The following is a 16437-nucleotide window of genomic DNA, read 5'->3' on the forward strand; positions in this document are numbered from 1 at the left end:
GTTGGTTACAGCTGAGAGTGCCTACATTCAACGTATTTCCCTCAAAATACACACAAAAATGAAATCTGATCATAGTGAAAGAATGCAAATAAATGCAAATAAATACAGTAGCTGCCAATGCAAATGTAATGATTGGATTTATCATTATCAAATTAACATACTGTATGTGGAAACAGATTGTTTTCATAACAGCAAAAAATAGGGCATCAAACTTTATGCAAGTCAGTTTACAATGTCTCTGTTGATGATAAATTACAATATATATATATATATATATATATATATATATATTGTGGCAATTTCACATGTTATGTAGTCCTTGTTCTGTTGTCACAATTTTGGGCATCTGCTCTTTTCCATTCAGTCTGGCCTCTCTTTGCTTACCTTAAACGTCCTTGCTCACAAACGCAGCTTGGTATTCCTATCTGCATTATCTCAACCTTTCAGTACTCCATACTCACCTCTTTCTCTCCTTCTCCCTTCTTCTCCTCACCCCTCTCCCCTCTTCTCTCTGTCCTCTGTCTATTGCTGCATTATAATCACTCTCCATCTGTGGCTCTCTGAGGCGCAACACAGCCCTCTGTCCTCCTCTCCATCACTCCATCTCTCTCTATCCTTCACTCTCTCACTTCAAAATGATGGGGACAGTCAGTGACAAGGACCTTGTCCCAGTCTGCTTAATTTCTCTTACACATTCACTTTGCCTCATTTTAAGGATTTTTTTCTTTTCTTTTTGTAACAATTTATATTTTCAGTTTCTCCCACTCTCGCTCAGTGTCCCATTTTTGTTTTCGGAATTTCGCAACATGAGCTATGGAAGATCAAAGTGTAATTGCCATAAATTTAGATATAAATGCTTTTAAAATGCATTGAAAAGCAAAACATCAGCATCTGGATGTAATCACAGGTGCATTTGGACACATTGAAAACCAGCTCCGCGTGTAGACTGTGTGAAAAAAATATCTTTATGCACATATTTAATCAAACCACTAATGCAGTTCAGACAGGCATCAGGCAGCACACTTGTCAAAATGGATTGTCAGGTAACCAGTACATGCACGCGCAGAATTATATGTGTTTATAGTCATGGAAATATTATAAAGGAAGTGACATTTGCATTTTAGCAAAGGAAATAGAAATCCAATTCATTGTGCATACAGTAGGCATATTTTAATGTCGGGTGTGAATGTAATCCAAGTGAATTACTGTAAAGGAGAAGCATGATGTGAAAAGCATGGGAATGTGAGCTGGGAAGAGAGACCAACCTATCTTTCTCTAGCTCTGTTTCTCACGGTGTGGTTGTCTGGCTCACACACATATGAAATATTTGTATCACCTATTTTCTTTTTTTTCTCATTTAAATTTTTTATTGAATTTTTAATAGCAGAGTATATAAGTACAGGGTTGGTCATACATTTCAGAATCTTGGCATGAACATATGACATGTCACAGAGGAAAAATAAAACTTGAAAAATAAAGTAAGAAATATAAGGGGGAAAAGAAATGTAAGGGGGAAATCCAGTCTACAGAAGGATGAAGACGCTATGCTGTATTTAGTCTCTGCTTTCTTAGGTTGAGCTTTCATTAGCCCTTGTGTAGGTCCGAAAAAGATCCCAAGAGGTCATCCTATCCTCCTTGTTAGCTGACAGTTTGTGAAGCATAGACTCATAAGATGCTGTCTCCACCATTGCATTAGTCCAGTCTTTCAGATTAGGAGATACAGTAGTTTTCCAGTGTCTTAAAATAACTCTAGAGGCTGTGACCAAGCCCACCATAATAACAGAAAAAGTTCTTTTGGATATATTCGGTATTTGTGATCTGTCCCCTAGTAAACATACGGCAGGAGTCACTGAATCACTGAATCACTGAACCTGACCAATTACTCAGGAAGTCCACAACTTTGAACCAAAATTGGCTCACTAATGCACATTCCCATACACAGTGAAGAAAAGTTCCTACCTCTGTTTTACACTTCCAGCACATGTTATCGTTCATCAATTTCATTCTATGTAATCTCAAAGGGGTATGATAATATCTATGCATGATCTTATATTGTATGAACATTGTATCCCCTATTTTCTTCTTTTCACCCTCTCTCTCTCTCTCTCGATTAAAGTCAATTATAGTTTGCCGGCATGAAAACTACTCGAATTACTGCAAAAGCAAAAACAGAAACAAACGACAGATGATTAAACCAGATAGACAGGAACCTTGAAAGTGCCATGTTAATAACAACATGGTTCAACATGGGTCACTGTTTACTGTTTACACACACAATGCATCTTGGTCCATTTCCCTATGTTATTCATACAAAGCAAATATGTTGGTGTTAATACTTTGGCCTGTATTTTGCCGCAATTGCTAGAATTAGACTAGAACTTAGAATGTTCACTCTTTACCTTTTACCACTCCCTTCCAGCTCCCTACCTCACTTTTTCTCTCCCTCTCTGTCTGTCCCTCAATGTTTCCCAGAGCCTATTTCATGCCCCTGAAATCTGGCGCCTGGCGCCGGTCGCCTCGCTGGCATATAGCTCCACTCATCCCCCTCCATATTGCTCCGTCGTTCCGCTCCATCCATCCCTCAATCTCTCCTCTTCTCCTCCTCCTCTCCTTGCCACTTTTGCTTCATTTGGCTCATGATGAGGTGTCACTGCTCTGCCCTTGAGTGGGCGAGAATCCCCTCTGACAAAAAGTGTTTCTGTGTGCGCGTGGATGCCAGCATGTGTAATGTGATTGCCTGTTCCTGTGTGGCTCTGTATATGTGTTTGTGTCTGCTCAGAATGTGCGTGTGGCCCAGCCTGGCCTGTAGAAGTGACAGACATCAGGATTGTGCTGTCAATGCAGGAGAAGAGATGATATACTTGTCAGGGGGCTGAGAGACAGGAAGGCAGATACAACGTACAGATAAATGCACTGTGCTGCTGGTGGGATAATGTAAAGGTGCTACTGCTGGGATACAGTATACAGTACAACGTGAAGTACCGTTGATGCAGAGTGAATTAGGGCACGTTTGTTTTATCAGGACTCCCATCATGTTATCCCCCTGTCTCTCTGGTATGTTTGACTGTATTTCACCAGTCACCCTGAAGAGGTAATCTCAAGTGATCATGTGGTATGATGCTTGTCTGAAAGTACTCATTGCACAATGTCAAATAAAGCTGAAGTGTACCATTAATTAAAACTAAACTGGACTGGACTATTACGTTGATCCAAAATGGCCTGGCCTGAACTAACCTGGACTGGACTAAATAAAGTGACCAAACCAAACAGAAATTCAACTAAACTACATTAACCAAGAGTGAAACAGCTCAACTTAAACATGTCTAGAGTAGAGTGAATCAATCTGAATTCGTACTGCAGCAGAGTTCTGTTCTGAAATGAACATAACTGTACAGGTCTGAACTAGGCAAGGATTGTTTTCTTCGTTTAAAGTGCAAACATGGTTATTTATCACAGAGGCAAAAAAAAAAATCCTCCAACCCTAATTTTTCATTTGACTGGGATCTTAAACTAAGTTTATGTCATGAGTGGCAGCACAGGCTGTGGTTTGGAAGTTGACAGACAGGACAAGATGGCGGCTGGAAAGACTAATATTAGCCTGTCATTCCAGTGTCACTCGCACAGTCTCTGTAAATGATAGCCAGGCTGGGGCACATGATACCATAGCTTGCTGCAGGGAAATGACAAACTAAATGTTATCCGGAAACCGGACGTTAAAATGATACAACAAGCCCTATTTTTGAGTTCTGTGCGTATCTCACGTCATTAACATGGGGGACACTTTGGAGATTTCTTTCAAGATCTTTGGTCAGAAATGAGTAAAACACTGTTTATATTTGAAGTACACAAAGCAAAATTAACCTAATGTAATGAAGTTTATAAAAAGCTCCTGAAACTAAATATTTCGCTGCCATTAATAAGTTTACTATAGTTTAAGGACAGTACACATTAATGAACAGGAAAGCAGCCCCTGCAGCTAAAAGCATTCACTTTCATTTATAATCTATATTACAAATTGCTTAATCAGCCTCTGTGTTTGCAATACAGCCACAATAAAAAGGCATTGATTTGCGTAACTGACAAAAAACACAGGTGGCCATTAGCCTGTCATAGCAGAATCAGGTAATAATTACTAGATTGTGATTACCTTGTCATTGCAGCATTATGTAATTTCAAATTATAATGTTGACAAATTGAGTCATGTTGCAATAATCTCCAAATGATGATGGCAATTTGGGTAGAGTTAAATGACTGAGATTAATAATGGATGTAAGTCCCTGTTTAGCCCCGGGGCAAAGCAGTCTATTAACTTGTCATTACTGGACAGGGGGACATAGCCTGCGGCAGTGCACATAATGACAAATGTAAATGTCCCTTCATGGTGGAATATACCTCATATTAAAGTCTAATACTCCATATGTAGTGAACAGGCTTGTAGCAGGGGCAGGGGTTTAGGCTGCAAATGAAATGGAGCCAAATCATTTCAATCTTATTGACAGGCACAACATGATTACCTTGTCTCAAAAGGATTTAAAGGGGAAGCAGGAGGAAAGGCTCATGTAGATGGAACTCAAAATGCACATCCCTAATGTGCACATTTGTGTAAGTTAAGGAAATTTCATACAGTAGGTACACACTAAATCTTAGTAAATACAGCTTGAAGTTGCAATATTTACAATAATGTATGCAGCACGTCAGTGGCAGGCCAGCTGATATAAGCATTTAACTGTCAATGCCAGAATCGCAGCAATAGATCATATTGTCGTCAAATCAGCTGCAAGCAATCAACCATTTGACATATCAAGGATGACTGTTGTCATGATCCTTGATCACAATGTTAGTATTAAAATCTCATGTATGCGCCACTCCAGTGCAGGCTGCCTGAATCAGCACACAAATATTGCTACCCATAAAACTGTTTCACCAAATCTAAAATTATAAGAACAGTTTGACAATAATAATAATTGATACTTTTATTGATCCCCAGGGGGGAAATACATTTTTTCCCCTCTGTTGTTAGAATAAACTACACAAAGGCCTGAAATACACACACATGCTCAGGTCATTTTACATGCACAAACGGAGAGACGTCAGAGTGAGGGGGCTGTAACTGCTGGACAGGCGGCCTGAGCAGTTGGGGGGTTTGGTGCTCAAAAGCACCTTGGCAGTGCTCCGGAGACGAACTGGCACCTCTCCTTCTATCAGTCCACACTCCATACTTTGGTCTGTACAGGTCAGTGGCGGTTTTTGGCACGGGCGAAGAGCACGAGCACTTAAAAAAAAAATCCTCAAAGCGGTTTTCTACTGTATTATCTATCATTTCACCGTGTGGGGAATTGGCAAATTTGCGCCCCTGCTTGCTGAGAAGGTGCCGTGCGCACACTACACAGAGAAGCTGTGTGAGAAGGGGAAAGGGGAAGGGGGAGCGGGGACAGTTCACCTCTGGGTCGAACGGACATAGGCGCCGATACCGACCATTGAATGGGCGTTATCAGTGGTTATCAGCGTCATTGTTATGGGTTAGAAGGGGCCTGCTACAATTAGTAGTAAGTTCAGAAGGCCGTTAACATCCATTCTGTGTTAACGGTCGCCATCACCTTGGTCTGGACCCTCACTAGCATCACTTTTTAACACGGGAGTTCCGTTCTGTGAATTCAAACAAAACTTACATTTCTTGGTTATGTTAAGGCAACAAAACTACTTGGTTAGGTTTAGTAAAAGATTGTGGTTTGGGTTAAAATACTGACATTTGTGGCGTTAGTTAACTAACACAGCCTACGTAATTTAAAAAAAAGTCAATGCTAACTTTTGGTTTCACACAGGACACGAATATCGGTCTCCCAGGTGAAAGTCCTGTGTTTGTTTGACATGACTTTAAGACGATAGATTGTCATTAAATTTAGAACAAATATATCCACAGTGCCCAGGAAATGAATCCAAGGATCACCTGACTTTTATCTTGTGCCACCAGTAGGTCAAAGTCTTAATTTATCCAGAGACATATTTCAATATTTATTAAATGGATTGGCCCAACATTTTGTACAGGCATTCATGCTATTGAAATGATGATACATAATGACTTTGGTGATCCCCTGACTTTACCTCTAGCACCACCATGAGGCTGAAATTTGTGATATTGGATAAAACATCTCAGCTATTGGATAAATTGCCATGAAGCTTGGTACAGACTTTCATATCACCTTCAGGATGAATTGTAATCACTTTGGTGATTCCCTTACTACACCTGCCCCATACCTGCTAAACTAATGGCATTTCCATCCCATGTTGCAGGGTTAGCATGTAGCTCAAAAAAACAGTCTACCTAAGTACAGCCTAGCATTGCTGTAGACTCTTGTATACATATTGACATCTAACTCTAAGATAGCATTTATTATGATCCCTGTAATAATGCACCTTTTTATAAGCAGTCCAACAAATTAAGCACATGCATTTCTTCTTCTTGTAACATGATAGAGTGATGTGTAAAAATAGTGACAAACAGATGAATGATACTGTGTGTAGACTGTATCTGGATTTCAACGGGATAACTTTAAGCTCCAAATGGCAGCAAGGCGTGTGTAACTATTTGAAACTACCCGGGACTGCTGTATGATCTATCTAAACTACGCCCAACCCAGCATACCAACGAATTAAGGAAACAGATCTATTGTTGCTGAGCCATGCTTTTTCTGTTCAGAAGGGTTGGTTCACTGCTGTGAGCACAGTGACAGCTTGTATTTTACTCTCACATTTTTATTCATTCAGCTATTCTCTGTTGCAGCGCTACGTTGTGATTTAGGTGAGTAAGGTTGCTGTAATTGTATATCAAAATCTTGCCTACTGCAACTATAACCATTGGCCAACTTAATCCACATTTCCCCCAAATGCCAAGCTAAAATGACAGATTTGGGTAAGTGGTTTATTAAAGCCGGCACTTTAGCAGACATTTCACCCAGGCAATGGAGGGAAACTCATATCCTCTCCAAGTGTGTAAATTATTTATTATTGTTGTAGTTGTAGCTATTTTGCTTTTTCTGGGACAAGGAGTAGGATGCCACTTAAAGTGCTGGTGTTGAGCCCATGATTCCATGATTTGCAGTTGAATTACTGTATATACGCAGAGACACACTCGTACATTAGCTCTAAGAACACACACATTTGCTCGCTCTCACACACACATACAGACGTCAAAATGACTGCAGTGCAAGAGGGACTATGTAGCTACAACAGTATGTCAGAACGGACAAAGCATTTCCTCAAGTCAAGGTTGACTAACATGGGAAATAGAATGCACACATACAAACACACACACACACACACACACACACACACACACACACAAACAGTCACACAAACACCCTGAGGCTTACAGAGGAAAGGTTGAGTGGCAGGTAGTGAGGCGAAGCATCAGTCACTGTAAAGACTGGGGATGTGTGTGTGTGTGTGTGTGTGTGTGTGTGTGTGTGTGTGTGTGTGTGTGTGTGTGTGTGTGTGTGTGTGTGTGTGTGTGTGTGTGTGTGTGATTACTGCCATGAGTGGTGATCTGGGGCCAAGGTGTAAAGTAAATATGCCTGAGGCAAACGTGTTGGTGTTCGTTTCTGTGTTTGTATGTGAACGCAAAGGCTTATATGTTAATGCATCCACACTTCTCCCCACAAGGTATTATTAGCATTAAGTGATGGTCTGCAGAGCTGTGTGTGCGTGTATAACTATTACCACTGTATAGTGATGTGGACCTTGGAGCTTCCCCAGGGCCAAGTTCAACACCATTATGTTTCTCTCCGCTTAAAAAACACCCCAGTTCACTCGGCTTTTACTTTCCCAGGTACACATGTGGACCAGTGCATTCCCACACACACACCTTCCCTGTCTAAAATTTAATAATAAAAGTCTATATATCGGTAATTGTGACTAAGCAGATGCTGCCTGTGTCCCTGAAACATCTCGGCAGCTTGAGTAAACTCTACTTGAATGTAGTCAGTGCTCACCATTTAATGTCATGCAGTGTGTTTAGCTTCCAACACCATTTATTTGCAGAGCACACATGCTAATTCTGTAAAACACTGGCTTGGCAATACCAGTATTTCTTGAAAATAGTTAAATATGACCTATTCAGCTCAGTAACTCGGCTCGGCTCGGTTCGGCTTTGACCACCAAACATTTGAACATTATAGTAATAATGGTAATAGATAGTATGTAGGTTAGTGGTTTGCACTGACTTGTTTTTATCAACATCGCATCCCCCTACACCTGCTGATTTATGCACCACCAGCCTGCACCCAGAGGATTTTCACAGCATCTATCTGGTCCATACCAAGTTAGCTTGAAATCTGCATTCTGTGCCAGTCACCATCAGATTTCACCACATAAATGTTGACTGTCACCACACACATGCATTGATATGGGATGATACATGCTGTTATGGTGTTGTAAAAAGTTTACCAGCTGAAGCCACATTGGGCATCTGTTCTGTGTGTGGTGAGCTATGCCACGCAAACCGTAGGTTATCCAGCCACCAATAACAACATGATTGCCCATCAAGTTCTTCAAGGACCTGGGTTGATACAATATGTAAGTGTCAAAATGCTAATTCCCCTCCTCTGAAAAAGCCATTGTATGTATTCAACATAATATAATTTAGGGTTATACTTACCCTTTGCAAATGACAGCTGGGTGTCAGTCTCTTAGACCATCAACATCCACATTCCTTTCTTGAGTTAATAGCTACACTAATTAAACACAACCAAAGTCAGTTGTGGGGAAAACACTTTAAAATACGGATAGCACAAATAAAACATCCAGTGCACCCCCAACACACACACACACACACACACATACTCACGACTCACATATATTGTATGTGGCCTAAGGCAAGATTCAAAAAAGAATTCCATGGATGCAGAGGTCCAACAAACAAAACTAAATGAAAGTGCTCCTTGTCAGCTTGCACTAATTGTTTGAAATGTATTGACTGTCATTTTGATTTGCCATTTGACTGCCATGTGCGTTTGTTAAATATAAAAAAAAAAAAAAAGTATTGCTTTTGTATGTTGTTTGTGTCTGTTACCAGCTTTAACCAGCTTTTTGGGGGATACACATGTTTGTTGCCTTACCAAGAGTTGGATGAAAGATTTACTTTGTGTTTTCAGTACACCAAGAGTGTACAGCGGGCCCAAGCCATGTTTAGTTTAGTTTAGTTCAGTTTGGAAATGGCAAAGAAGCTAGCCTTCACCAAATGAGAAAATGTTCGTTAGCTAGTCAAAACATCTTCTTTGAATCTCTTGGGTTTTGTTAAAAAAAAATGGAAAATTGTGCAAAAATGGGCACTTCACAACCATGACAGGACTTCTGAGATGCTGCATGAGGTCACCAGGGCTATCTGTTGAGGTTAGTAAATACATTCAGTGCACTCACAATAATTACTCCTTAATGCACATTTTCTCATTTCCATTTCTACAAGTGTTAAATACACAAAAAACAAATAAATATGACAACGGTGGAGTTGTCAGAGGACTCTTTTCATGGAGCTAGGCATCCAACTGATTCTACTCTTTGGGCTAAGCTAAGCTAAATTAGTCACAGAGAAACTTCAGCAGAGAAACTGACCCTAAGCTTACCATCTAACTCCCACGAAGAGAGCAAATGTGTACCTTCCAAAATATTGGTATTTCTTAAATGAAGTGCAGCAAGCTGGTTAAGCTTACCTTCTGCCACTTCATTTTGTGGAGTGGTGGGGAGCTCACACACAGACTAAAAGGCACACACATAAACACACATTTGCAAGCAATGCAGATGTGAAGGGTTCCACAGTGTGAATTACTTCACTCTGTTGCTCAACAAACATACAAAATCACACACATGAATATTTATGCACACACAGTCTAAATAATATAAGTTAACCTTTAGAAGGCCAACAGTAGCCCGCAAGCTATTAGACCTTTAAACAATGCTACTTGAGCAGCACACCCACCCCAAACACACACACACACACACACACACAAACACACACGCACACGCACGCTCACGCACACGCACACACACACACACACACACACACACACACACAGTCTAATGGAGATGGCCTTTCTGAAGGGAACAGCTAATTACCTGTAAAATGGACGATGTGGAGAAAGAAGGTGACTGACTACTGGACTTGGCAACTTACCTTGAGTAGTGTGTGTGTGTGTGTGTGTGTGTGTGTGTGTGTGTGTGTGTGTGTGTGTGTGTGTGTGTGTGTGTGTGTGTGTGTGTGTGTGCGTGCATGCAAGTAAAAGCATAAGAAAGCCAAGAGGAAAGGATCTTGCCTTTACTATAAGGACATACAATTCAGGCTGTTCTGCAGCTGTCAAGGGGGTATGACCATCAAGCTTTAAAATTCTCCATGTTTCCTTGCACAATGTTTCCTAAACACCTAGAATGTTTGATTTACATTTGTTCAGTCTAAGAATCTGGACAAGGATGCACTACTGCATGACAAATATCTAGGGACCAGCTTTTAGAGTTTCAGATGCCTGCCACTAGTGGATACATGAGAAAGACACTAGTGACACTGACAACTGCTGCTTGCTAGGAACTGTGTTTAGTTGGTTTAGTTTTACTTTGGAAAACAGCAACCTAAAGATTTCGAATTTGAAAGACAATTATAAATGGAGACGGTATCCGCTAAAAGCTGTTGTAAGGATGGCAAAAATGTTACTCAGTCTGATTGAGATGTTTGTTTTATTGTGTATACGTGAGTGACAAAGGGCTAATGTGTTTGTAGTAATAATAAACTAAATCAACTTTATATTGCAACCATAAGCTAACTAACAACTCTAGCTGGCTATTACCAGCTGATCACTGCTACAACTGCAACTCTGTTGCAATAATGTCGTCTGAAATGAAAACATATTGTAACTTAAAAATTGGCCACACTGATCCACAGATTGCTCTGGAATTATGTCACAATGATGACGTCAGTACATGTCAATGAATGAAGTAAGGTGTGATGTTGGTCAAAGGCAGCTGTTTAACTCAGTTGAAACATCAGTCGACTTACTTATTAAGTCCCAATATTTTCATGATTACAGCAATGTATATATATATATATATATTTTGTTCCGCAACCGTGTGTTGTAGAATTACAATAACTGAACTTTGAACGTTGAACCTTGTATGGCATTCTTTACTATACTGTTGGCAAGAGTACTGAGGGATCTCCAAATAATGATTGTTTCCAACCCATTCAATTTTAAACAATAACTAACACAGACATATATCATACACATCATACATACATACATCAGTTTTAAATCTTTTCTACAGTTCATTTGCATATTATGTGATCCCATATGGGGTCACATCCCAAAGGGTGAAAAATTACCAAGTTAAAATCTGCTGTAGCTGTCTATCAATACACAGCCTTTTACTGTAATCATTTGGCACCCTGGAGGCTTTGTTATTAATGTGATGTCACCCATGGTAAACCTAATACAGCATAGCCTATCTGCAATGGTTTTCACATGTAGATGTTTGGGAAGGCTCCACTGTAGGAATGAAGTCTGTTTGGCTCAGAGTGAGGCGCCCACTTTTCAATTTGTGCAGCTGCCACACTGGAAGCTTCTACAAACATAACTGTCACCAAAATATGATGTATTTCACATGGCAGCACGTTTAGTCATCAGTTCACGTGTGGTGTCTGCTTGTGCTTGTTAGATGGTTAAACTGAACCGGTGCCTGATAATAGATGAGGAATTGGGCTCGCCTGAAGGTTAGAGAGGCAGGCTTGGGGCTGGCTGGCTTAAATGAATGAATAATGTTCTCCAATCCCTCAGAAGCTACTGTTGAAGTGCCCTTGGAAGAGGTACTGAACCCCAAATTGTTCCAATTGAGCTGCTCAGTGGCCAGAAATGCAAAACCTTGGCTGCACTGGGTGGTTACCAAATGGGGTTGTGTGAAAGAGTGCAAACAGTGTGGGAAAGCAGCCACCATGCAAATACTGCTTCATTCTGACTGAGGCTTGTACTATAAGTTGGTTTACTTTGCCAGTCACTTTGGCAGGTAACTAACCATCAATTGGAGGTTCTGCTCAATTGTGAAAATCTAGTTGACGTGTGAATAACTGAAAGTATCTGATAAATAGGTCTATGTCTAGACTAGCAGCCAACAGTAATTTAGAGGTATTATTCTAATTTAAGTATGAGTTAAGAAAAATAATTAAAATAGCTTTTTAGGTTGTGAGATTTTTGCAACGTCACAGTGACCAGTCAACTCAATATTTTGGGTCCTGCTATGACCCAACAATGCTGTTAAGTATGGATTTATTTTGTTTGGTCTTGACTGGTTACATCAGGGTTAAAAACGTAACTTTTGATCTAGCACTACCAAAATTAAACTACTCTTGGCTTTTCCAATACCTGTTCCTGTAACAATTTGAGAGGCTCTGATGTAGAGGGTCATATTCAATCTGACTGCCTTTATTATACTGCATATAATTTATGGTGCAGCTATTACTAAAGATCAATAACACTTAAACTGCTCCATTGATATCGAAACCTGCACTGATTTACAAGCAGATAGGTCTTTGGTCAAATCCAGACACACACATATGAACACAAACACACACATACCACTTGTATATTTAATATAATGCAGTGACTTTCTAATGTCCCAATGTTGTCCTTGTTCGCTTTTCATTTCCTGTGATTGCTCTTTGAGGCACACACACTCAGACACACAGACTTGACTGACTGAAAAAAATCTGGCTTTTCATTAGATTAGATTGCTCTGTGTGTGTGTGTGTGTGTGTGTGTGTGTGTGTGTGTGTGTGTGTGTGTGTGTGTGTGTTTGTCTCCAGTTTACTTTAAAGTTTGAGAGGCCAGCTGGCTAACAAACCTGTATGCACCAACACACACACACACACACACACACACACACACACACACACACACACACACACACACACAAGTTTTAGGTTTTGCTATTCTTCAGAGGACACTGTATTTATTTACATTAATTTCCAAATATATTAAAAGTACGGATTGTGAAGGATTACTCCTCACAGGTATAGATAAACATGGCTATACCCACACAAACAAACAAACCCACACACACATACATTTGCGACCTTCACTACAAATGGAGAACACTGCAGGAGACAGTGTGTGTGTTTGTGTGTGCGTGTACTTTTGAGTGCCAACTACCAATGCACTAGATCTCAGGCATTGTCAGCACTGCCAAGGATATGACACCAGCTCTGCAAAAAACAAGCAGCAGATGGATGGATGGATGGACTGGTGGAAGTGGACATAAATCCTTTAAACCCAACGGGCAGAGCGATGGACTAACACTGCCAGGGTTGAGATTTGATTGCTGCAATCACTCATCAAACTGTAATATGCTTTTATATGTTAAAGGAAAACTTTGGTATTTTTAGACTTGGGTGTTCTCATAATTGTGGCAGCTCTGACTATTATGAGCATCTTGAGTTTGCATCCCATCACATCCATTGTAGAGATTTAGGAAACAGAGTATGGAAAATAGGTCCTCGTGCAGATAGCTACAATAGCTAGCCAAAGGGGCTTATTTCTGTGTTTACTTTTGGTCATACTCAGAAACAAGTTTATTTGGAAGGCTTGAAAAGGTTTGTGCTGCTTGTCCCAGACATTGCCCCAGTAGCATGTCCCAAATCTCTGCAACGGAGGTAGCGAGTGCAAAGTTGAAGGAACTCAGGTTGAAAAATACCAGAATTTCCCTTTAACATATCGTGATCTGGGAGTTCTAAGGGTTTGTTTGACAGTGCTGTTACGGGATGTTAAACATCAGAGATATAACATCATATTAATCTACCATATATTCAGTTTATTTTTAAATGCTTAACCTGCCAAGGTTCTTTGAATTACATAACACAAGCATGAAAAGCTTTCAAAGATGAGAAATGTGTAGATAACTCAGCTTTGATAAAAACAAGTCAGATAGAGCCTCGTTTTAACTTCACAATATATTATTCATGGGAAGATAAGTTACATTGAACTGAATGCAAGACATTCAAACACTGCACACTCTCATGTGTTACACTCTCAGATACAATTTGTTACAAGTTATGTTTTAAATCACCTGGCCAAAAACAGAGTGTATCAAACATGACATCAGAAAAGGCCGGACAGCTCATACATGAGACAAAAACATCATCACTCTCACAGTTCTGCTGGTCATTGGCTAACAGTTAAGGTCATTTTTAAATCAGAATGCCAATATTTTTCTTTGGCGTCTGCAACCAGCCAGCTGAAGTCAATGTCAATTTAGAGCACTGCATCAGTGCAGTATCCCGGTCTCCTTCTCAGAAATGTGATCACCTAAAATGCTACTTGAAATGTCAAACCCCTGGGGAATCTCATCGATTTGCTGATTTATCCAATCACTGGTTATCAGTAATAGCAGCGGTACATTGAAAATGGACATTTCCTGTCTACGTTACATTCCCTGATGATAGTGTGACATTCTTACGGTACGCATGTGGCATTTAATTTCTATAGTGATAGTGTCCTGCCTGAACATTTTGGTTTATTATGGTATCACTCAAATATTTCAACAATAAGTTCCTTATTTTTAGCAGTATTCCTGTAGGGACCCATAGTTTTGCAATTGGAAACCGTTTTCATCATTGTACTCAAATGTTAACACCATCCAGGTTTTGGATGTGACAGTATACATGTGCACGCAACACAAATACAACCACCCATAAACACCAAAATGTCCAATTAGCTGCTATAGATTGCATTCCCGTATACAATTTGAGTGATGGTTGAATGCTGAGGGAATGACTGATTAGCACAAATTTCCAAACTATTGTTACAGATGGAAGAGGTGCTGAATTCACATGGATTTTACAATGTTTGTAACCCATTACATTTTACCTGAACATCATTTGGCCTATACCTAGAATATTAAAATGGACGTTCTCTCAATATGCTCAATTTATCTTCACATTGATATGACATTAATATGATGGGGGGATAGGAAGTGGGGGCAAAACTCTATCCCTAGAGAGAGAGAAGAGCTGTATTAACAGCGACCCAGATCCCCCACCGTCCACACACACACACACACACACACACACACACACACACACACACACACACACACACACACACACATAGGTCGAATATTAGTTTTGTCTTGAGTTAGGAATATTGAACAGACTTCACTTTTAAGCAGGTAATACACATTACATTGAACTAGTAAATTAAAATGATGAAAATAAATTGGCAGAATGACTAGAGAATACATAGCGTCTTCATCTCATCCTTCACTCTCTGCTCTTCTCTTCTTCTTTTTTTACCCAGACCCTCTGGACAAAAATCCGTCCCGTCTATCGAGCGTCCCACCGACGCCCACAGCAGCTCTGCAACAACTCTCTGTGCAAAGCATATTGAAATTCACCCCACGCTCCGAATACTGACACACACAGTCCCACTCTCTTTATTCCCTAACCAGCATAGAGCGAGTGTGGATTTGTGCACGAGTGTGATGTAGAAACGGAGACAACAAAACGGGAGAGAGATGCTCTTTGATAGTGTTGCAACAACCCAGAGCTGGGTACTCCGACAGTGGCAAACCCCATCCGTTTATTGAACCTCGAGACCTCTAGCATCTAGCTGCCCTCCCAACATCCTAAACCCATTGGGTCACCCAACTAGCCCAAACTGCCACCCGGTCACCTATCCAGCCACCCAGTCACTCAATCAGTCACCCAGCACAGCAGTGTTACCCTTCACCATCAGCTACTCTTCTGCGGATTAATCCAACCTGCCACCAATTGATAACAGTCATCCGACCAGCCAACCACCATACCCCGTCACCTTACAGGACACCCAGTCACCCATCCAGCCGGGGATCGCGACTCTCTTCCCTGGAACAAGTGCGCGCCGCCCGGCTGAGCGTCTTACCTTGAGCGCCTCTATATCCAAAGACGTCGACCGGTCCATGATAGAGGGGTGAAGTACTGCAAAATCAGGCACAAAAATAGAAGTCCCACAGGCGAAGAATATGAGAGGGAAAGAGACTAAAAACGGAGACGAATAAAGTTGGAATGCTCTCTAGAGTCCCAAACTCTGCTGCAACATCCCATTTGTTATTGTTGTTAGGATTAGGTTGTTAATATTCCACCACGGCGACGGGTTTTCTCAGTTTCATTCATCCCGGTGGGTCGCTTGGTAAAATCAGGACTCCATGCCGTGGAAGCGCCCCCCCGCCCCCCCCACCTGCGGTTCCCGGTTTGTCCGAGCAGGGGATCGAGGGAATAGAAAACAATATAGCAATAGACTAGAATAGCTGCGTAATGTTTCAAGATGCGGCTTTTGCGCACTTGACGATCCGGTAGGTCTTTTTTTGTTGTTACATCTGAGTAAGAAATATTCCCCCACTGCAGGAATGAAGCCGGGATTTAGACTCTCCTGT

The 16437-nt window shown here is 40.8% G+C and overlaps 1 protein-coding gene across 1 annotated transcript in view; it reads right to left on the bottom strand.

The window, feature by feature from the left end:
• Positions 1–16215, bottom strand: part of LOC144536178 (zeta-sarcoglycan-like) — a 383819-nt gene extending 367604 nt beyond the window's left edge. Inside the window, exon 1 of the mRNA XM_078279176.1 lies at positions 15927–16215. Coding sequence (XP_078135302.1) covers positions 15927–15965 — 39 coding nt within the window. The 5' untranslated portion in view covers positions 15966–16215. The remainder of the gene's footprint in view (positions 1–15926) is intronic.
• Between the last annotated feature and the right edge of the window lie 222 nt (positions 16216–16437).

This window comes from Sander vitreus, chromosome 2, assembly GCF_031162955.1.
Source record: "Sander vitreus isolate 19-12246 chromosome 2, sanVit1, whole genome shotgun sequence".
In the NCBI taxonomy this organism is placed as follows: Eukaryota; Metazoa; Chordata; class Actinopteri; order Perciformes; family Percidae; genus Sander; species Sander vitreus.